The sequence below is a fragment of the Myxocyprinus asiaticus genome, chromosome 7, assembly GCF_019703515.2.
Source record: "Myxocyprinus asiaticus isolate MX2 ecotype Aquarium Trade chromosome 7, UBuf_Myxa_2, whole genome shotgun sequence".
Taxonomy (NCBI): domain Eukaryota; kingdom Metazoa; phylum Chordata; class Actinopteri; order Cypriniformes; family Catostomidae; genus Myxocyprinus; species Myxocyprinus asiaticus.
Window position 1 is genome coordinate 28,620,131 of NC_059350.1, and position 19,788 is coordinate 28,639,918.

The 19,788-nt window shown below is 43.8% G+C and overlaps 1 protein-coding gene and 1 long non-coding RNA gene across 8 annotated transcripts in view; one reads left to right on the plus strand and one right to left on the minus strand.

Annotated features, from left to right (window-relative positions):
• Positions 1-19,788, plus strand: part of LOC127443695 (radixin) — a 280,821-nt gene that overhangs the window by 254,939 nt on the left and 6,094 nt on the right. The window contains exon 15 of one of the 7 annotated variants that reach the window (XM_051702494.1): positions 17,807-18,988. The exons of the other annotated variants lie outside the window; for them this stretch is intronic. Coding sequence (XP_051558454.1) covers positions 17,807-17,851 — 45 coding nt within the window. The 3' untranslated portion in view covers positions 17,852-18,988. Of the gene's footprint in view, positions 1-17,806; positions 18,989-19,788 lie in introns of those variants that run through there. 7 annotated transcript variants of the gene reach the window in all.
• Positions 1-19,788, minus strand: part of LOC127443757 (uncharacterized) — a 600,892-nt gene that overhangs the window by 252,017 nt on the left and 329,087 nt on the right. The gene's annotated exons all lie outside the window — the stretch shown is intronic.

Below are 19,788 nucleotides of genomic sequence, written 5' to 3' on the forward strand. Positions count from 1 at the left end.
AGATAGATTATTATAGTGTGGTATTCTTGTGTATCAAGGTTATTGCTTGTACAGTTTACGGAGTGCCACGTCTGCTCATTGCTGCTAATAATACTCAAGGTATTACGGTAACTTACTGTTACCATGAATGAGATTTGCTGTGTTGTCGTCCAACCACATTGGGCTGTTTGTGCATTTCCGCCATCACGGGTGAGACCGGCATACTGAGTTTATCCATTAAAGAACCAATGACAGATTACGAGCCGTTCACCATGTCTCTGAGTGATAAAACTAAAAGTTGCCATCTCTCCCACGATCGCTTAACCGGCTTCAGTGACATCACCCTGTTCTCTCTCTCTCGTACTAACCGCACACACACACACGACCCATCACAAACACACCCGCACACACATTTGGTGAACAGATAACTTGGTGATAGAGCCCAGCTTTGTCCCTAAGTTATCATACCAGCAGAGACATGTTAAACGGGCAGACGCCATTAACCAGTCTCTCCGCCCACATTCACGGCCACATTCTCTGGCTGGAAACCTCGCGTGCGCACTCTCCACGAGAGCCACGGGAGCCATTTTATGCACGCCTTCTCTCCTTACACACACACACACACACACACACACACACACCCATTCACACACACACACCTCTACCCTCCTCTCATGTATTATAAGCTTATCTGTTACCATATCTAATCATGTTACTGTTTGTAGTTGGAAGTCGGAAGTTTATCAACTGCATTGTATTGATTATTAATTGATATTACTGCACCAATAAATTTTGTTATACTTTAAAGAGAAGTGTTTTGGCATTGTTCTGCATGCACCTGTGCCAAGGGGATGACAGTGCCCGGATTCAAGCCTTCATTGTTCCACTTTTCAATGTCAATGTTCTCCGGACGTTGACTTTCCTAAGAGAACAATCCTATCTTGAGACTGCTATACTGTCTGGTTATTAGTCTCTGATTCCAGGGTGGTGCCCCGGCAATATTAATTCTTATTAAGATTGGAACCCTCCACCCTGCCCTGAAACCTCGCGGCTTGACAATTGGTTCCTGGGCTCAGAGCGCCGCTCACAGCCGCACCCCGCCCCGGTCCCATTCTTCCCGGAGGTGCATGAGGAGCTCACGAAATCGTGGCAGGCACCTTTAACTGCCTGGACCTGATCTCTGAGCTCCTCCGCTCTCACTACCCTGGATGGTGGGACAGCCAGGGGGTACACGGCAATTCCCCAGGTGGACAAGGTGGTTGTGCAGAAATGCATTTTGGCGTGCGTCCGGCACCAAGATTGGTTCGTGGCGGTAGACCTGAAGGACGCGTACTTCCACGTCTCGGTTTCACCTCAGCGCAGGCCCTTTCTGCGGTTTGCCTTCGAGGGCCGGGCGTACCAGTACAAGGTCCTCCCATTCGGTCTGTCCCTGTCGCCTCGTGTCTTCACGAAAGTTGCAGAGGCAGCCCTTTCCCCATTAAGGGAAGTGGGCATTTGCATCCTCAATTATCTCGATGACTGGCTGATTCTAGCTCACACTCGAGACTTGTTGTGTTCGCACAGGGACAACATGCTCGGGCACCTCAGCTGGTTGGGGCTTCGGGTCAACTGGGAAAAGAGCAAGCTCTCCCCAGTTCAGAGTATCCATTTTCTCGGGATGGAGTTAGACTCGGTCTCTATGATTGCGTGCCTCACGAGCGAGCGCACGCAGTCGGTACTGAACTGCCTGAAGTCATTCAGGCGGAGAACGGTGGTCCCACTGAAACAATTTCAGAGGCTCCTGGGGCATATGGCGTCCTCGGCGGCGGTCATGCCACTCGGGTTGATGCATATGAGACCACTCCAGCGCTGGCTTCAGACTCGAGTCCCAAGATGGGCATGGTGCCATGGCACACATCGCATGGCCATCACGCCAATCTGCCGCCACTTGTTCAGCCCTTGGACGGACCTTGCATTTCTGCGGGAAGGGGTCCCTTTAGTGCAAGTGTCCAGGTGCGTCGTTGTTACGACAGACACCTCCAAGCTAGGCTGGGGCGCCGTGTGCAGTGGGCATGCATCCGCAGTCTCCTGGACAGGGCCACAACTGCATTGGCATATCAACTGCCTCATGTCGTTGCAAGCTACTCACATCCCGGGCGACCTCAATGGCGCAGCGGACACGCTGTTGTGACAGGTCATGCTCAGGTGAGAGTGGAGACTCCACCCCCAGGTGGTCCATCTGAGTTGGAGTCGATTTGGCCAAGCGCAGGTAGACCTGTTCTCTTCCCAGGAATCCTCCCACTGCCTGCTCTGGTACGCCCTAACCGAGGCTCTCCTCAGCACAGATATGCTGGCACACAGCTGGCGCCGGGGGCTGCACATGTATGAGTTTCCCCCAGTGAGCCTGCTTGCACAGACCTTGTGCAAGTTCATGGAGGACGAGGAGCAGGTTGTCTTGGTGGCACCCTATTGGCCCACCCAGACTTGGTTCTCGGATTCCGAGACTCCGGTCGCTGCCATCTCACTTGACGCCGAAAAGGTGTTTGATATGGTAGAATGGGATTATCTTTTTAAGATTTTGGAAACGTATGGTTTGGGAGTACGTTTATTGGTTGGATCAAGTTACTATATAGACACCCGGTAGCGGCAATACAAACAGATGGATTAATTTCAGATTATTTTACTCTGAATAGGGGCACCCGTCAAGGTTGCCCTCTTTCCCCATTATTGTTCTGTCTTGCCCTGGAACCATTAGCAGCCGTGATAAGAAAGGAGGATCATTTTCCAGGGGTGGTGGCAGGAGGCATGGCGCATAAGCTTCTGCGTTGTTACGACAGACACCTCCAAGCTAGGCTGGGGTGCCGTGTGCAACGGGCACGCAGCCCCAGTCTCCTGGACAGGGCCGCAACTGCGTTGGCATATCAACTGCCTCATGTCACATCCTGGGCGACCTCAACGGCGCAGTGGACACGCTGTTGTGACAGGTCATGCTCAGGTGAGAGTGGGGACTTTATTATTTGATATTTTGTTATTTGTCTCTGACCCTACTAAATCTATACCTTGCCTCCACAGAATTATTAATTCCTTTTCCAAATTCTCAGGATACAAAGTCAGCTGGTCTAAATCTGAAGCTTTGGCTCTGTCAGCATACTGTCCAGTAACGGCCTTTCAGCCAGGTGCCTTCCGGTGGCCCAAACAGGGCATTAAGTATTTGGTTATTTTATTCCCAACAAATTTGTCTGATTTAGTTAGTTAATTTTGACCCTTTAATAAAAACGATTTCAAGCAGTGTAGACAGGCGGGCTTCATTACATTTATCGATGATTGGGAAGGTTAATGTTATTAAAATGAACTGTTTTCCAAAATGTAACTACCTGCTAAGTCTCTCCTGGTAGATGTCCCCCTCTCTTATTTCAAGCAATTTGAGAGCATAGTGAAGTCTTTTATTTGGAGTGGTAAACGCCCCAGATTACATTTTAGTAAGCTGCATAGGCCGATTGACAAAGGTGGGCTAGGCCTACCCAAGATTTTGTTTTATTATTATGCATTGGGTCTCAGACATTTGGCTCATTGGTCGCTTCCACCAGAAAGAGCCCCTAGCTGGTTCTGCATTGAACAAGAAGTTCTTGCCCCTATTTTGACATTGCAAAGCCTTTCTGTCAGTCTAACCAGAGAAGTTAAATCACACCCCGTTATTTCACATATGCACTCAGTATGGACAAAAGTGTCCAGAGTGTTTAATTCAGACATTTATTTAAATGTTGCCTTAAGCATATGGCTGAACCCTAAATTATGTATTATTAAGTTCCCTTTCTGCTGGTCAGAGTGGATTGTGAGGGGGGTTACTACACTCGGTGACCTGTATGAGAGTGGAGTGTTGAGATCTTTTGAAAATTTGGTTCAACATTTTGGGATTCCCAGATCTCAGTTCTTTAGGTATTTACAACTGCACCACCTGCTCTGTATTGTTTTGGGAGTAGCACACCCCCCCTAGAGCGACAGATGCTCTGGGAGAGATGATTACTTCTTTTGGAAAAGGTCATGAGGCATCAGTGTATTACTCCCTGCTAATTCAGAGTCTGGGGATCAGAGCTTTAATTCTATCAAGAGAATATGGGAGAAAGATTTAAACTTGGTATTGGAGGAGGGAGTGTGGTCTAGGATTCTAAAAAACATCAAGTCTGCATCTAGAGATTCAAGGGTGCGCCTTATGCAATTAAAGATTTTACATAGATTCTGTTGGACCCCCTCTAGATTGTATAGGCTTGGTCTTAAAGACACACTCACCTGCTGGCGATGCCAATCAGAAGATGGAGACACAACCCATGTTTTTGGGGGTGTGGTAAGATCCAAGAATTTTGGTTGAAGGTTCAGAGTTTTATGTGTGTTGTTTTGGGCACTCAAATTTCACTTTGCCCCAGACTCTGTATTTTGGGCGATGGGGCGGTCATAAATTTGGGGGATAAACACAAAAAATTTGGTTCTTACCAATATAATGATTGACAGGCAAATTATTTTATAGGGAGGGGTAATAGTGGGGGTTAAATGTGATTCAATGTATATATGTTGTTGTGATAAAGATAGGTTCGTAGGCAATGGAGGAGTCAGGAGACAGCGAACAGTTGAGTGTTTATTCTCTCATCAGCTTCACACACATTCAAAAACATAAAACAAAATGGCTCTGTGTGGCCAACTCAAATAGCTTTTTCTCTGTGGTCTGTTGCTCTGGTGACTCTCTCTCTCTCTCCTCTGCCATTCTGGCGGGCCTTATCAGGTCTCCCTCTGCCATCACTATAATGAGAGACAGGTGTTAGAGTAATTACAGCCCAGGTGACGAGCCTTAACGCTTTTCCTCTCCCGCAGACAGACACATGACCCCCCCCCCCCTTGCCACATACCCCCACTGCCGACTCAAGCCGGGGCAACATCCGGCCTGCCTTCTCCCCCCCATTTCTGGAGAGAAAGTCAGAGACAACCATCTGTGTCCCCTGTCTGTGGATCACCTCAAACTTAAAGGGCTGAAGAGCCAGATACCAACGGGTGATCCATGCGTTAGTATCCTTCATGCGGTGGAGCCACTGCAGAGGAGTGTGATCGGAACAGAGGGTGAAGGCCCACCCCAGCAGGTAGTAGTGGAGGGTAAGAACAGCCCACTTAATCGCAAGACACTCCTTCTCAGTGGTACTATACTTTGTCTCCCTGAAGGAGCGCTTGAGACTAATAAATAGCACTGGCCGTTCCTCCCCTCCCACCTCCTGTGAGAGCACTGTGCCCAGCCCCCTGTCAAATGCATCAGTCTGTAAAATAAAGGGGAGAGAGAAGTTAGGTACATGTAAAAGCGTCCCCCCACACAGTGCAAACTTTAACTTAAGGAAAGCCTGTTGGCACGACTCTGTTCACTGGACCGGATCGGGAGCCCCTTTTTAGTAAAGTCAGTCAGCGAGCTGTGACATCAGAATAGCTAGGCTCAAAACTTTGGTAGTAGCCAGCCAGCCCCAAAAACTGCCTTACCTCCTTTTTGGTCTTGGGCGCCAGGCAGGCTGTGATCGCTGCGGTTTTGTTAACCTGTGGACGCCCCTGCCTGTGACCCAAGTGGAACCCCAGATACCTAACTTCCACCCACCTAATTGCGCACTTCTTCGGGTTGGCCGTGAGTCCCGCCTGCCGCAGCGCTCTCAGGACAGCCCTCAGATGTTGCATATGCCGCCACCAATCATTACTATAAATGATAATATCGTTCAGATATATGACGGCATATGCCGTGTGCGGTCTGAGGATCTTGTCCATGAGGTGCTGAAACATGGCCGGGGCACTGAACAAACCAAACGTCACAAATTGGTGTAATCCGAATGGTGTGGAAAAAGCGTCTTTTCTCAGGATATTGTAGTTAAAGGGATCTGCCAATAACCCTTTAAGTCCAGCGTCCAGTAAAATTGAGCCACGCCCAACCGATTGAGTAACTCGTCAATTTGCGGCATTGGATAAGCATCAAATTTGGACACCGCATTCACTCTCTGGTAGTCAACACAGAACCGGACCAAGCCGTCGCTCTTCGGTACCAGAACTACCGGGCTGGCCCAATCGCTGTGCGAATCCTGTATTACACCCATTTCAAGCATTGCCTCCAATTCTTCCTGAACAATCTTTTTCTTGTGTTTTCCACCCCTGGGGTGGACTCGATGTGGTGCTCTGAGGTTCATGCGACCGGGTAGGGGTGAAAATTCGTCTGCGAATTCCACTTGCAATCAAGCAATGTCTGTAAGCTGCAACAGCGAGAGGTGGTCTCCGCAAGGGACCGGGGTGAATTTGGGAAATATTTGATTTGGGAAATACCTCCAGCCCGAGCTCCGCCCTCTCCGTCGCCAAGGCTACAGGCACCGCCTCCCTCCACGGTTTGAGGAGGTTGAGGTGGTAGATTTGACGTGCCCCTCTCCTATCCGTTCGCCTAACCTCATAATCGAGATCTCCAACTCATTGTGTGACCTCAAAGGGTCTTTGACACTTGGCGAGTAATTTGGAGCTCGAGGTGGGCAGCAATACAAGCAATTTATCTCCCTGTGCAAATTCCCGTAGTCAAGTGCCCCTGTTGTACAGTTGGCGTTGACGTTCTTGCGCTTGGAGCAAATTCTCCTGTGTTACCTGCCCCAAAGTGTGGAGTTTTGCTCTAAGATCAAGAACGTATTGAATTTGGTTTTTGCTATTCGAAGGTCCTTCCTCCCAAGCTTCCTGTATGATGTCGAGCACGCCGCATGGCTGGTGCCCATACAGCAGCTCAAATGGAGATAACCCCGTGGAGGCTTGTGGGACCTCTCATACTGCAAACAGCAGGGGTTCGAGCCACTTATCCCAGTTCTTAGCGTCTATGTGTATGAATCTACAAATCATGTTTTTTAAGGTCTTATTAAATCGTTTGACCAACTCGTCGGTTTGTGGGTGGTAAATGCTGGTGCAATAGATTTAATGCCTAATAATTCATACAGTTCGTGTAGTGTACATGACATGAATGTTGTGCCTTGATCAGTAAGGATTTCCTTTGGAATCCCCACTCGGGAGATAATTCTGAAGAGTGCCTCTGCAACACTATGTGCTGAGATGTTGCGTAGTTGCATGATATCGTGTTGCATAGTCCACCAGAGCTAATACAAAGCGATGGCCATGTGCAGTCCTCTCTAATGGCCTGACGAGATCCATGCCAATTCTTTCGAAGGAGACCTCGATCAATGGCAGAGGGCGCAATGGCGCTTTTGGGGTGGCCGGAGGAATCACCAGCTGACATTCACAGCACGCCGTACACCATTGCCCGGCCAAAAGAAACGGGCCATTATACGGTTCAAAGTCTTTTCGTGACCTAAGTGACCAGCCATTGGGTTATAGTGAGCCACCTGGAAGAGTGTTTCCCGATGGCTTTTTGGTACTAACAGCTGAGTTGTATTCTCTTTGGTCTGAGTGTCCTGCGTCACTCGATACAACCGCTCTTTAATAATAGAAAAGTATGGGTATGTGAGCGCAACATTAGGCTGAAGCTGTTGACCATCAATTACTTTCACTTGGTCAAAGGCGTGCTTGAGGGACTCGTCACGCAACTGCTCCAGAGGGAAATCCCCCTCAGGGAAACCCCTGAGTACAGGAATTCCCTCGTCTGCGTCGTCATGAAGCAGAGCAGACATTGACAGCCCTGGCACTGCCTCTCCAGCCACAGCATTGCATGTCACACACTGCAACACTACTTTGCAGGACCCATCCACACACATTACCCTCAATACATTTTTAAAGCCAGGCCAATTGGTTCCCAGAATTAGTGGATAGGTGAGGTGGGAATTAACCGCACAGGGGGTGGAGAGAGAGAAGAGAGAGAAGAAAACCCTGCTTCGCTGCCCCCTGGAAACACTGCCATGTAGTCCTCTGCCAGCTATATGGCCTCCTCCAGCGACCCGGGCGGTGGCACTGGACCCACTCGGACATGCCTTGAGGAAGTTGGGAGATGAACTGCTCCAGTACCACCAGATCGATAACTTCCACGGCGCTACGGGTTCCCCCCGCCAGCAACCATTTCCGGCAGGCGTCACGGAGCTGCTGCGCAAAAGCAAACAGGCGGCCATGCTTCCCAAAGCTCAGGGACCTGAATAGCTGCCGACTCTGCTCCGGGGTCCGACCAACCCGTTGCTGGATGGCCTTTTTCAGGTGGCTGTAATTAAGGAGGCTGGTGGCGGGAAGTTGCTGTGCCGCTAGCTGCACCTCCCCAGAGAGTAAGGGCAACAGGCTGGCCGCCTGCTGATCGGGAGGCCACCTCCATACCTCGGCTGTCCTCTCGAACAGGTCGAGGAAGGCCTCCGGATCATCATTTGGCCCCATCTTCATCAGGGCCACAGGTGGGGTAGGCTCCGGGATGGTCGCAGCGCCAGCCCCCTCTCTGGCAATCAGGCTCCGGAGCACCTACCGGTCCTCCGCTTGTGCCTTGAGCAGGACTTGGAAGCGCTGTTCCTGCTCCAGGCGTACCTCCATGAGGGCTTGATGCTGGTTCTGCTGGATGCTGATGAGGGTCTTGAAGACTTTGCCCATCACGGCATTCTCCTCCAAAGCTGGGTTTTCGGCACCACTGTGATAAAGATAGGTTTGTAGGCAATGGAGGAGTCAGGAGACAGCGAACAGTTGAGTGTTTATTCTCTCGTCAGCTTCACACACATTCAAAAACATAAAACAAAACGGCTCTGGGTGGCCAACTCAAATAGCTTTTTCTCTGTGGTCTGTTGCTCTGGCCACTCTCTCTCTCTCCTCTGCCACTCTGGCGGGCCTTATCAGGTCTCCCTCCACCATCACTATAATGAGAGAGAGGTGTTAGAGTAATTACAGCCCAGGTGACGAGCCATACCGCTTTCCGTCTCCTGCAGACAGACACATGACCATGCCCCCTCCATGCCACAGTTGTGTTTTTTCTGTGTGATATGTCTATGAATCAATAAAAAATGTTAATTGGAAAAAAAAATATATATGAATAAATAATTTCTAAAGGTTTATGAAGCACATACATCTATGACAAAAGCTTGACAGTTTGTATGACAATCAATTGTCATAATCGTGAAAGCCATAAAACTGCATAATTATTTGTTTGATAATCATCACCCAAATTTCATAATCGTGACACACCTAGGTTGCGCTCTCTCCAAACTGCTAAGGTATCCTCAGGACATGATGTAGATGATACATACCAATTGTCTTAAATCAGATAATGCATTCAAAAGATGTATCACTTTTTAATAAAATTTTATATTGCTGAGAGGCAGTATGGCCAATATAGGTAATTCATATTGCTGGAATCCTCATGACCCAAGGAATCAATAGACACCAACCTCGTGATTTTAGCACATGCGGTGCAAAAGTTACAGGCAAAAAAAGCTATTTTTGACATTTCTTTACCCATAGGTGGTGCTGTCACCAAACTTTGTATGTACCTTCAGATCATGGACCACATGAAGCATACCAAGTTTTGTTTCGCTAGGACAAAGCGTTGCAGAGCTATAGCCTCACTTCGTGATTTATGTTGACCTCGTTAAATTTGTGTTGGCATAACTTCCGAATGGTAGCACAAATCAAAATTATATTTGGTCCCTTCTATATGGCTCCATCTGGAGATAATTTTGAGACATTGTTTGGGAAAATTGAAAAAAGTTTGGATGTGAAATATTTAAACAGTAAATGACATAATCCAATATGACGGTCACTGTAATGGGTGTGGTTTTAACAGAGGTGTATAGTAACTTCGTTACTGTACAGAAGTACAGTTTTTTTTATATATATATTTGTACTTTACTTGAGTATAAAGTAAAGTTTCTTTGGACGTTTGGACTGAAAACCATAAAAAAAATAACAGCTGTATGTGCAAATTGCATGCAGATCAATTTGTGAGAATCCTTTGAGTCGTTTTGCAAATCACAAATCTGAATCAAAATCACTTACGAAGCACATACCAGATAATGTGTGCTACATCGTCTCCACTGGTGAAGAAAAGAAACTGCTCATGTACGTTTAAATTAGTTTTTTGACAAATGAATTTGATAAGTTTAGCCTTAAACATTATGAAAGCTGTGAAATAATGAAGTTATGTGCTGTCAGTCTTAAGCCTTTCCAGGAAACCTGTTCATATAAAAGTCAGTCAAACGCATGTACCTTTTACATTTAACCAAGGTGCGACGTGTATGTGTATGAATATTACCAGCACTCATGAAAATATCTAACAATATTAGGGTGACCATACATCCTCTTTTTCCTGGACATGTCCTCTTTTTCGGACCTTAAAAAAATAGTCCGGCCGGGATTTCTAAATTTGCGAAAATGTCCGGGATCCGGCTTTAGTTGCATTATGATGTGCATCTGGTCTAATACTTCATTGTGTGCACGCATATTTGTATTACTTTATCCCCTCTTTGTATGCCTTCTCTCACACCAATTGGTCGATTATAAGAGGCTTGCCAAGGATTATTGGCCAAATTCCTGCCTGTCAATCTCTCCACAAACGTGCGAAACGCTGTTGTGTTTGGCATCAAACAGTTGCTTGACAGTAGCAGCAAATGACAGCTGAGTGGAAACAATGCCCAAACGAAAGTGCAAATTTACAGAAGATTTGCACAAAAAATTTCCATGCTTTCGTCCAGGTTGAGATCCGTGGGAAGCAGAATGTATGACATGTAAAGCTGGCACTTACGTGTCAGTTTCTAATAAAGGTGCAAGTGATTTAGAAGCACACATTAGCTCTGTGAAGCATAAAAGGGTCAGCAAAAGGTGAAAGTTCATCAGGTAAATTAATGGACTACTTTTTGCGACCAGGTAAAATTGTTATCACATTGCTTCATTTTCCATGGCCATTCAAAATAATAGTAATAGTAAATGAAGGTACACTCATGGCATCAAATATTTTATTTTAGTGTCTTTTTGTGGCATCTTTCTGGCAACTCGACCATGCAGCTCATTTTTGTTCAAGTATCGTCATATTGTGCTCCTTGAAACAACCACACCGTCTTTTTCCAGAGTAGCCTGTATTGAAACAACCACACCGTCCTTTTCCAGAGCAGCCTGTATTTCTCCTGAGGTTACCTGTTGGTTTTTCTTTGTATCCCGAATAATTCTTCTGGCAGTTGTGACTGAAATCTTTCTTGGTCTACCTATGTGCATATACAGGTGCATCTCAATAAATTAGAATGTCGTGGAAAAGTTCATTTATTTCAGTAATTCAACTCAAATTGTGAAACTCGTGTATTAATAAATTCAATGCACACAGACTGAAGTAGTTTAAGTCTTTGGTTCTTTTAATTGTGATGATTTTGGCTCACATTTAACAAAAACCCACCAATTCACTATCTCAAAAAATTAGAATATTTTGACATGCCAATCAGCTAATCAACTCAAAACACCTGCAAAGGTTTCCTGAGCCTTCAAAATGGTCTCTCAGTTTGGTTCACTAGGCTACAAAATCATGGGGAAGACTGCTGATCTGACAGTTGTCCAGAAGACAATCATTGACACCCTTCACAAGGAGGGTAAGCCACAAACATTCATTGCCAAAGAAGCTGGCTGTTCACAGAGTGCTGTATCCAAGCATGTTAACAGAAAGTTGAGTGGAAGGAAAAAGTGTGGAAGAAAAAGATGCACAACCAACCGAGAGAACCGCAGCTTTATGAGGATTGTCAAGCAAAATCGATTCAAGAATTTGGGTGAACTTCACAAGGAATGGACTGAGGCTGGGGTCAAGGCATGTCAAGGAATTTGGCTACAGTTGTCATATTCCTCTTGTTAAGCCACTCCTGAACCACAGACAACGTCTGAGGCGTCTTACCTGAGCTAAGGAGAAGAAGAACTGGACTGTTGCCCAGTGTTCCAAAGTCCTCTTTTCAGATGAGAGCAAGTTTTGTATTTCATTTGGAAACCAAGGTCCTAGAGTCTGGAGGAAGGGTGGAGAAGCTCATAGCCCAAGTTGCTTGAAGTCCAGTGTTAAGTTTCCACAGTCTGTGATGATTTGGGGTGCAATGTCATCTGCTGGTGTTGGTCCATTGTGTTTTTTGAAAACCAAAGTCACTGCACCCGTTTACCAAGACATTTTGGAGCACTTCATGCTTCCTTCTGCTGACCAGCTTTTTAAAGATGCTGATTTCATTTTCCAGCAGGATTTGGCACCTGCCCACACTGCCAAAAGCACCAAAAGTTGGTTAAATGACCATGGTGTTGGTGTGCTTGACTGGCCAGCAAACTCACCAGACCTGAACCCCATAGAGAATCTATGGGGTATTGTCAAGAGGAAAATGAGAAACAAGAGACCAAAAAATGCAGATGAGCTGAAGGCCACTGTCAAAGAAACCTGGGCTTCCATACCACCTCAGCAGTGCCACAAACTGATCACCTCCATGCCACGCCGAACTGAGGCAGTAATTAAAGCAAAAGGAGCCCCTACCAAGTATTGAGTACATATACAGTAAATGAACATACTTTCCAGAAGGCCAACAATTCACTAAAAATGTTTTTTTTATGATGTATTCTAATTTTTTGAGATAGTGAATTGGTGGGTTTTTGTTAAATGTGAGCCAAAATCATCACAATTAAAAGAACCAAAGACTTAAACTACTTCAGTCTGTGTGCATTGAATTTATTAATACACGAGTTTCACAATTTGAGTTGAATTACTGAAATAAATGAACTTTTCCACGACATTCTAATTTATTGAGATGCACCTGTAAGTGTGTGTGTGCGTATATATATATATATATATATATATATATATATATATATACACAGTTGTGCTCAAAGGTTTGCATACCCTGGCAGAAATTGTGAAATGTTGGCATTGATTTTGAAAATATGACTGATCATGCAAAAAAAAAAAAAAAAACTTTTTAAGGATTGTGATTATATGAAGCCATTTATTATCACATAGTTGTTTGGCTCCTTTTTAAATCATAATGATAACAGAAATCACCCAAATGGCCCTGATCAGAAGTTTACATACCCTTGAATGTTTGGCCTTGTTACAGACACACAAAGTGACACACACAGGTTTAAATGGCAATTAAAGGTTAATTTCCCACACCTGTGGCTTTTTAAATTGCAATTAGTGTCTGTGTATAAATAGTCAATGAGTTTGTTAGCTCTCACGTGGATGCACTGAGCAGGCTAGATACTGAGCCATGGGGAGCAGAAAAGAACTGTCAAAAGACCTGCGTAACAAGGTAATGGAACTTTATAAAGATGGAAAAGGATATAAAAAGATATCAAAAGCCTTGAAAATGCCAGTCAGTACTGTTCAATCACTTATTAAGAAGTGGAACATTCGGGGATCTCTTGATACCAAGCCAAGGTCAGGTAGACCAAGAAATATTTCAGCCACAACTGCCAGAAGAATTGTTCGGGGTACAAAGAAAAACCCACAGGTAACCTCAGAAGAAATACAGGCTGCTCTGGAAAAGACGGTGTGGTTGTTTCAACTGTCAGCTGTGATAGTTTTAGTTTTTTTGGATGATCAGTCCTATTTTCAAAATCAATGCCAAAATTTCACAATTTCTGCCAGGGTTTGCAAACTTTTGAGCACAACTGTGTATATATATTATATTGTAATTGAACAAGCTATCCAAAATTATCATAGCAATAGCCACTAGGGTTAGGCAGCGGTGTAGTGTTGGGGTTGTTGTTGTTGTTTGTTTTTTAAACATAGATCCTATGCCTAATAATGCCTGGAGCTATTTTGGAGATAATATGTAATGTCTTATTTTTTTTAAATATCTGGTTTGTGATGCTGAACCATCAGTGTTTATTGCTTGTGCCTGTGTTAATGTTTCACAATGACTTTTGACAGTGACACCTCATCTGTTCATATTACTTATCTCTATACTCTATATCAGGGGTTTATATCCATTCTCTCTATCTCGCCCTGCTGGATCATTTCTCAGTGCTCTTCTATCACTGTAGGCTGACTTTTATTCTCTAAATCTAGAGCATGCATGTGAATTGAGGATAAGACTGTTGCAGCAAACAACACGAAAGCTCATCAGTCATTCGATTTATGGAACATCTGTTTGCACATAAGTCCAACTGCTGATGGCATGCAGGTCAATCATATTACTTGAAACATAGGGAGGCGCTACAACACAGGAAAAGAAAAATGAATGAGACATCATTCAGGATAGAGCTAATGTTTTTTTCTGTTGCCAGATGTGGAAGAATGTTGCTAAAGCAGACTACAAATGTCTCTAAAATTGTCGCTAGGCCCTAGATGGGTCTTTTACACGCGAAGGAGTGTCAAAAAGCCGCTAAATTGGCAACAGTGTGCCAAAGTGTTCTCTTTGGTTTCTAGCACATTGATGCTACAGTATGTGGTTACTAGGGTGTGCACATTGATGCTACAATATGTGGTTACTAGGGTGTCTCAAACCCACACTGACCGAGAAGCACCACAACAACAAACAATTGCGGTAAGTCATGGCATCAGCATACATTATTGCTATTTGCACTGCATGCCACGTTTATGATAGCTTCATCTGTCAGCTGTGAGGGATTTACATGTGATAAATGTAAGGAATTAGTCAGGATGACAGAGAAGATTAATGTGTTAGAGACATGCATCTGAACGCTAGTGGAGGTCATTGAGAAAGAGAAGCCTGTAGATATTTTTTCGGATGCGGTTAGTACAGTGAGCAACACACACACATCAGTTCCAGCTGTAGAGCCCCTGCAGCAGGACGTTTGGGTGATGTCTCGGCAGCATACTCGTAGGGCAAAGCGATACCACTCTCCCATTCCTATTAGGATAGATTCTACCCACTCAGTGATGCACCCACTGAGAAGCCTGTTGGAAATGCCCTGGTTATAGGTGATTCTATTGTAAGGAACGTGGAAATAGAGACTCCACCCACCATAGTAAAATGCATTTTGTGTGCCAGAACATCTGACATCAAATCAAATTTACAAGTGTTGGCTAATGCTAAATGTAGATTTTCTAAGATTGTTATTCATGTCGGCACTAATGAAGTCCGGCTTCGCCAGTTGGAGAAAAAACTCCAACTGGCGAAGCCGGACTTCATTAGTGCCGACATGAATAACAATCTTAGAAAATCTACATTTAGCATTAGCCAACACTTGTAAATTTCCTTCTGCTCAATTCCGACAAAACAGAGGTACTAATTATTGGACCAAAAACCTCTGAAAAATAAGATGCTACAATATAATTTGACTCGTCTTCTACAGCGAAGAATTTAGGTGTTATATTTGATAGCAATTTGTCCTTTGAAAACCACATTTCCAATCTTTGTAGAACAGCATTCTTTCTTCTCAGAAATATTGCTAAGTTAAAACACATGCTCTCTGTTTCTAATGCCAAAACAATTATTCATGTGCTCATGACCTCAAGATTAGATTATTGTCATGCATTACTGGGAGGATGTCCTGCATGTTCCATAAATAAACTTCAGTTAGTTCAAAATGCAGCATTCCTGGATGAGTCGTCGCTGTGCTCTTGGAAGAATTTTGGAAGGTCGGCCACTTCTGAGAAGGTTCAATACTATGCCTAGTTTTCTCCATTCGGAGATAATGGCTCTCACTGTGGTTCATCGGAGTCCCAGAGCCTTTGAAATAGCTTTGTAACCCTTCCCAGACTGATGTATTTTAATCACCTTTTTCCTCCTCATTTCTGGAATTTCTTTCAACCTTGGCATAGTGTGCTACTGGATGAGACTATTTAGCCTACTTCATGTTGCTGAAAAAGTTCTGACCTGGGTGTGTCTAGTCCAGCTGGACCCCATTATGAATGCAGTTTCATAGATTTGGGGATTTAGTAATTAAGGGGGCAAATATTTTTTCACAAATTTGTTTCAATAAATAATATTATAATTTAAAAACTGCATTTTGTGTTAACTCAAATTGCTTTTTTGAATTTTTGAAACAATTTAGTATGAGATATACACAAAAACAGAAGAAATCAGGATGGGGGCAAATACATTTTCACAGCACTGTAGATGTCAAAATAGCCTTCCAGTAAAAAGGGTATTAAATCAAAGATTTATCTCATCTAAACAAACAAAATTAAGTTATTTGTTTGATTGCATACTGTACGTGAAAAGCCATAATAGGCTTAAATGTTAAAATTTTACTTTTGAAGCATGTTTTCCAAATAAGCCCTCCATGCATTTTGAATGTGAATGATTTTATTAAAATAAACACTTCAATTTTGATTATTTTTTTAATAATTAAGCTTAGTTAATTAAAGAACCTCTCGTTGAACTGGACAAATATATAATACATATTTTGTATTTGATATTTTTCAGCTTCCATTCAACAATAATCAAACAAATAACAAAGCGTGGCTATTAATAAATTGATAGGTAAATATCCCACGTTGTTCTCTGATGTCGAACTACGGTTCTCACCCACGACAGATGTAGGTGATTGCGTCCCAATCAAACAGCATCCCTATTGCGTGATCCCTCAAAAACGTGATGGGATGAAAAACGAAGTTGAGTGTCTTTTGAAACATGGTCTAACTACACCTAGCCACAGTCCCTGGAGCTCACCTTTTTTATTAGTGCCTAAATCTGACTCATCCTTCCGTTTTTGCACTGATTACCGCAATGTGAATAGCATCACTAAACCAGACTCCTTTCCCATTGCGAGAATGGAGGACTGCATTGACGGAGTTGGTTCTGCTCACTACATCACTAAACTGAACTTGCTAAAAGGATATTGGCAAGTGCCTTTGACAGCTCGTGCATCTGAGATTTCTGCCTTTGTCACTCCTAACAACTTTCCCCAGTATTCTATCATGGCCTTTGGTATGTGGAATGCACCTGCCACCTTTCAAAGGTTAATGCGGTGAGTTTTGTGTGGGGTCTCTAACTGTGAAGCCTATTTAGACGATATTGTTTTTTACACTCATACTTGGGAAGAGCATCGAAGTAATGGAACAGGTTTAGTCAACTAGCTGATACATCGTTGACCTTAAACTTGTTAAAATGTGAATTTGCAAAAGCTGTACTTACTTACCTTGGCAAAAAGGTGGGCCAAGGCCAAGTGAAACCCATGGAAGAAAATTAGCCGCAATTCAGTTTTCCTACTCACGAATTAAAGAGAGCTATGCCGCTTTCTTGGTATGGTAGGTTATTATACAAGCTTTTGTAAGAATTTCGCTGCCATAGTTGCTCCATTAACAGATCTTCTCAGCACTACCAAGAAGTTCCTGTGGAAGTTCCTGTTGTGCAATGCTCCTATCCTCTCAGCTCCTAACTTTACTCTGCCATTTCAAGTTGCAGGTAGTTGCAAGTTCTATGGGTGCTGGAGCTGTAGGATGTGTGTGGGGTAGAACATCCTGTATGTTATTTTTCAAAAAAATTCTCAAAGTGCCAACAACGATACAGCACCATTGAAAAAGAGGCCTTAGCTCTGCTTTTGGCTTTGCAGCACTTTGACATTTACGTAGGAGGTAGCCGTACCCCTGTGGTAGTATACACAGACCATAATCCCCTGGTATTCTTGTCAAGAATGTGTAATTCAATCCAACATCTTTTGCGATGGTCCCTTATTATTCAAGAGCACTATCTTGACATCCGACATTGTAAAGGTGCTGAGAATAGCGTGGTGGATGCCTTGTCTAGAGTATATAGTGCTGGTGAGTAATTTTATCTAAGTATTATAAATTGTGTAGATTTATTGTGTTTTCAAACATGAGTGGTGTTTGAAACTTATGGGTGGGGGTGTTACATCCCTGGGGACGCATTTATTATTATTAGTGCTGTCATCTTCATTTTACATGGTGTTGCATGTCGATGTGTGTTCATTTTTAGTTGCTTTGTGATGTCTCTGTGCATGTTTTGTTTTCTAGGCTCCTCCTACTCTGCTTAACAGGTTGCTGATTGTCACCAGCTGAACCTCATTGTCATCAGGAGGCTGCCTGCTTAAAAGAGCTGGAAAACGCAGAAGTTGAAGCTTGGCTTCCAGAGTGGTGTCTTTCTCCTGCCCCAGTTCTGGTTGATCTACTGTGTTATGCCTTAGTGTGGCTTTGTAGCCTTGGTGTTTTATTGCCTGATATCTTCAGTTCTTGCAGTTGGTGAAGCTTACTCTTAAGTTTATTAGTTATATGTAAAGTGTATTACAGAAGCTGTTGGAAGGTGGGTGCCATTTTTGTTACATTTCCACTGTTTTCTCCTGTTTTTGGACCAGTCAGGGAGTTAGTGTGCATTTGTTGTTGGTTCTTTAGTTAAGATTTTACTCGCTGACTAGGTAGAGGGTTTTGTTTGTTTTGGCCTTTTTCCCCCTTCTGAAGTCTATTGCTTCCATCTTTGATTTGTTTAAGTGTATTATATTGTGTATATAATTGCAAATAACTCAAACTGAAGTCGTTGTTTGTGGTGCTGGGACAGATCAACGCTCAAACATTTACTTGTTACTCCCCTTTCTCCCCTAGATTTAACTGGGGACATAACAATATTGTCAGTCTAAACTTTATATCAGGATGTTTCTTTAGTCATAACATGGTTCCTCTAAACTGTTCTTATATCTTCAAAGTGTACAATTATGGAGCCAGAATGATCTCAAACAAAAATCACAAAATACGATTCACATTCATAACAATTTACATTCACAATTTTATATCTTTACATTGATTGATTTTACGAATTGGTAGTTGAATCTGCATTTGCAAGTCATCACACATTTGTGGATCTCAGATTTGTGTTTAGCTGTTTTAATAGTTCCCTGCTGGATTTCTATTCACAAATAATTGTTTTTTCAAAGGCATCCTCAACCAATCAGATTAGTTTTCTGTCTAGCCAGTCATTATAGCTATGCTAAACTCTATGACTCAAGTAGGGTCATGTTGCGTCTCGTTTGCTCAGTGTGTCTTCATTGCAAAGCTTTCACGTTGATGTGAATAATAGAGGAAAAAATTCAAATGCAATACTCTTGTCCTCGCTTTTCATTTGCGACCTGCAGAAATCCAGCCTAGCTTCAAGGACCTTAATACAGTGCATCCGGAAAGTATTCACAGCGCTTCACTTTTTCCACATTTTGTTATGTTACAGCCTTATTCCAAAATGGATTAAATTCATTATTTTCCTCAATTCTACAAACAGTACCCATAATGACAACGTGAAAAGTTTGTTTGAAATCTTTGCAAATTTATTAAAAATAAAAAACGAAAATATCACATGTACATAAGTATTCACAGCCTTTGCTCAATACTTTGAAGCACCTTTGGCACCAATTACAGCCTCAAGTCTTTTTGAGTATGATGCTACAAGCTTGGCACACCTATTTTTGGGCAGTTTCTCCCATTCTTCTTTGCAGGACCTCTCAAGCTCCATCAGGTTGGATGGGGAGCGTCGGTGCACAGCCATTTTCAGATCTCTCCAGAGATGTTCAATCGGGTTCAAGACTGGGCTCTGGCTGGGCCACTCAAGGACATTCACAGAGTTGTCCCGTAGCCACTCCTTTGTTATCTTGGCTGTGTGCTTGGGGTCGTTGTCCTGTTGGAAGATGAACCTTCACCCCAGTCTGAGGTCCAGAGCGCTTTGGAGCAGGTTTTCATCAAGGATGTCTCTGTACATTGCTGCATTCTTTCCCTCGATCCTGACTAGTCTCCCAGTCCCTGCCACTGAAAAACATCCCCACAGCATGATGCTGCCACCACCATGCTTCACTGTAGGGATGGTATTGGCCAGGTGATGAGCGGTGCCTGGTTTTCTCCAGGCATGATGCTTGCCATTCAGGCCAAAGAGTTCAATCTTTGTTTCTCATGGTCTGAGAGTCCTTCAGGTGCCTTTTGGCAAACTCCAGGTGGGCTGTCATGTGCCTTTTACTGAGGAG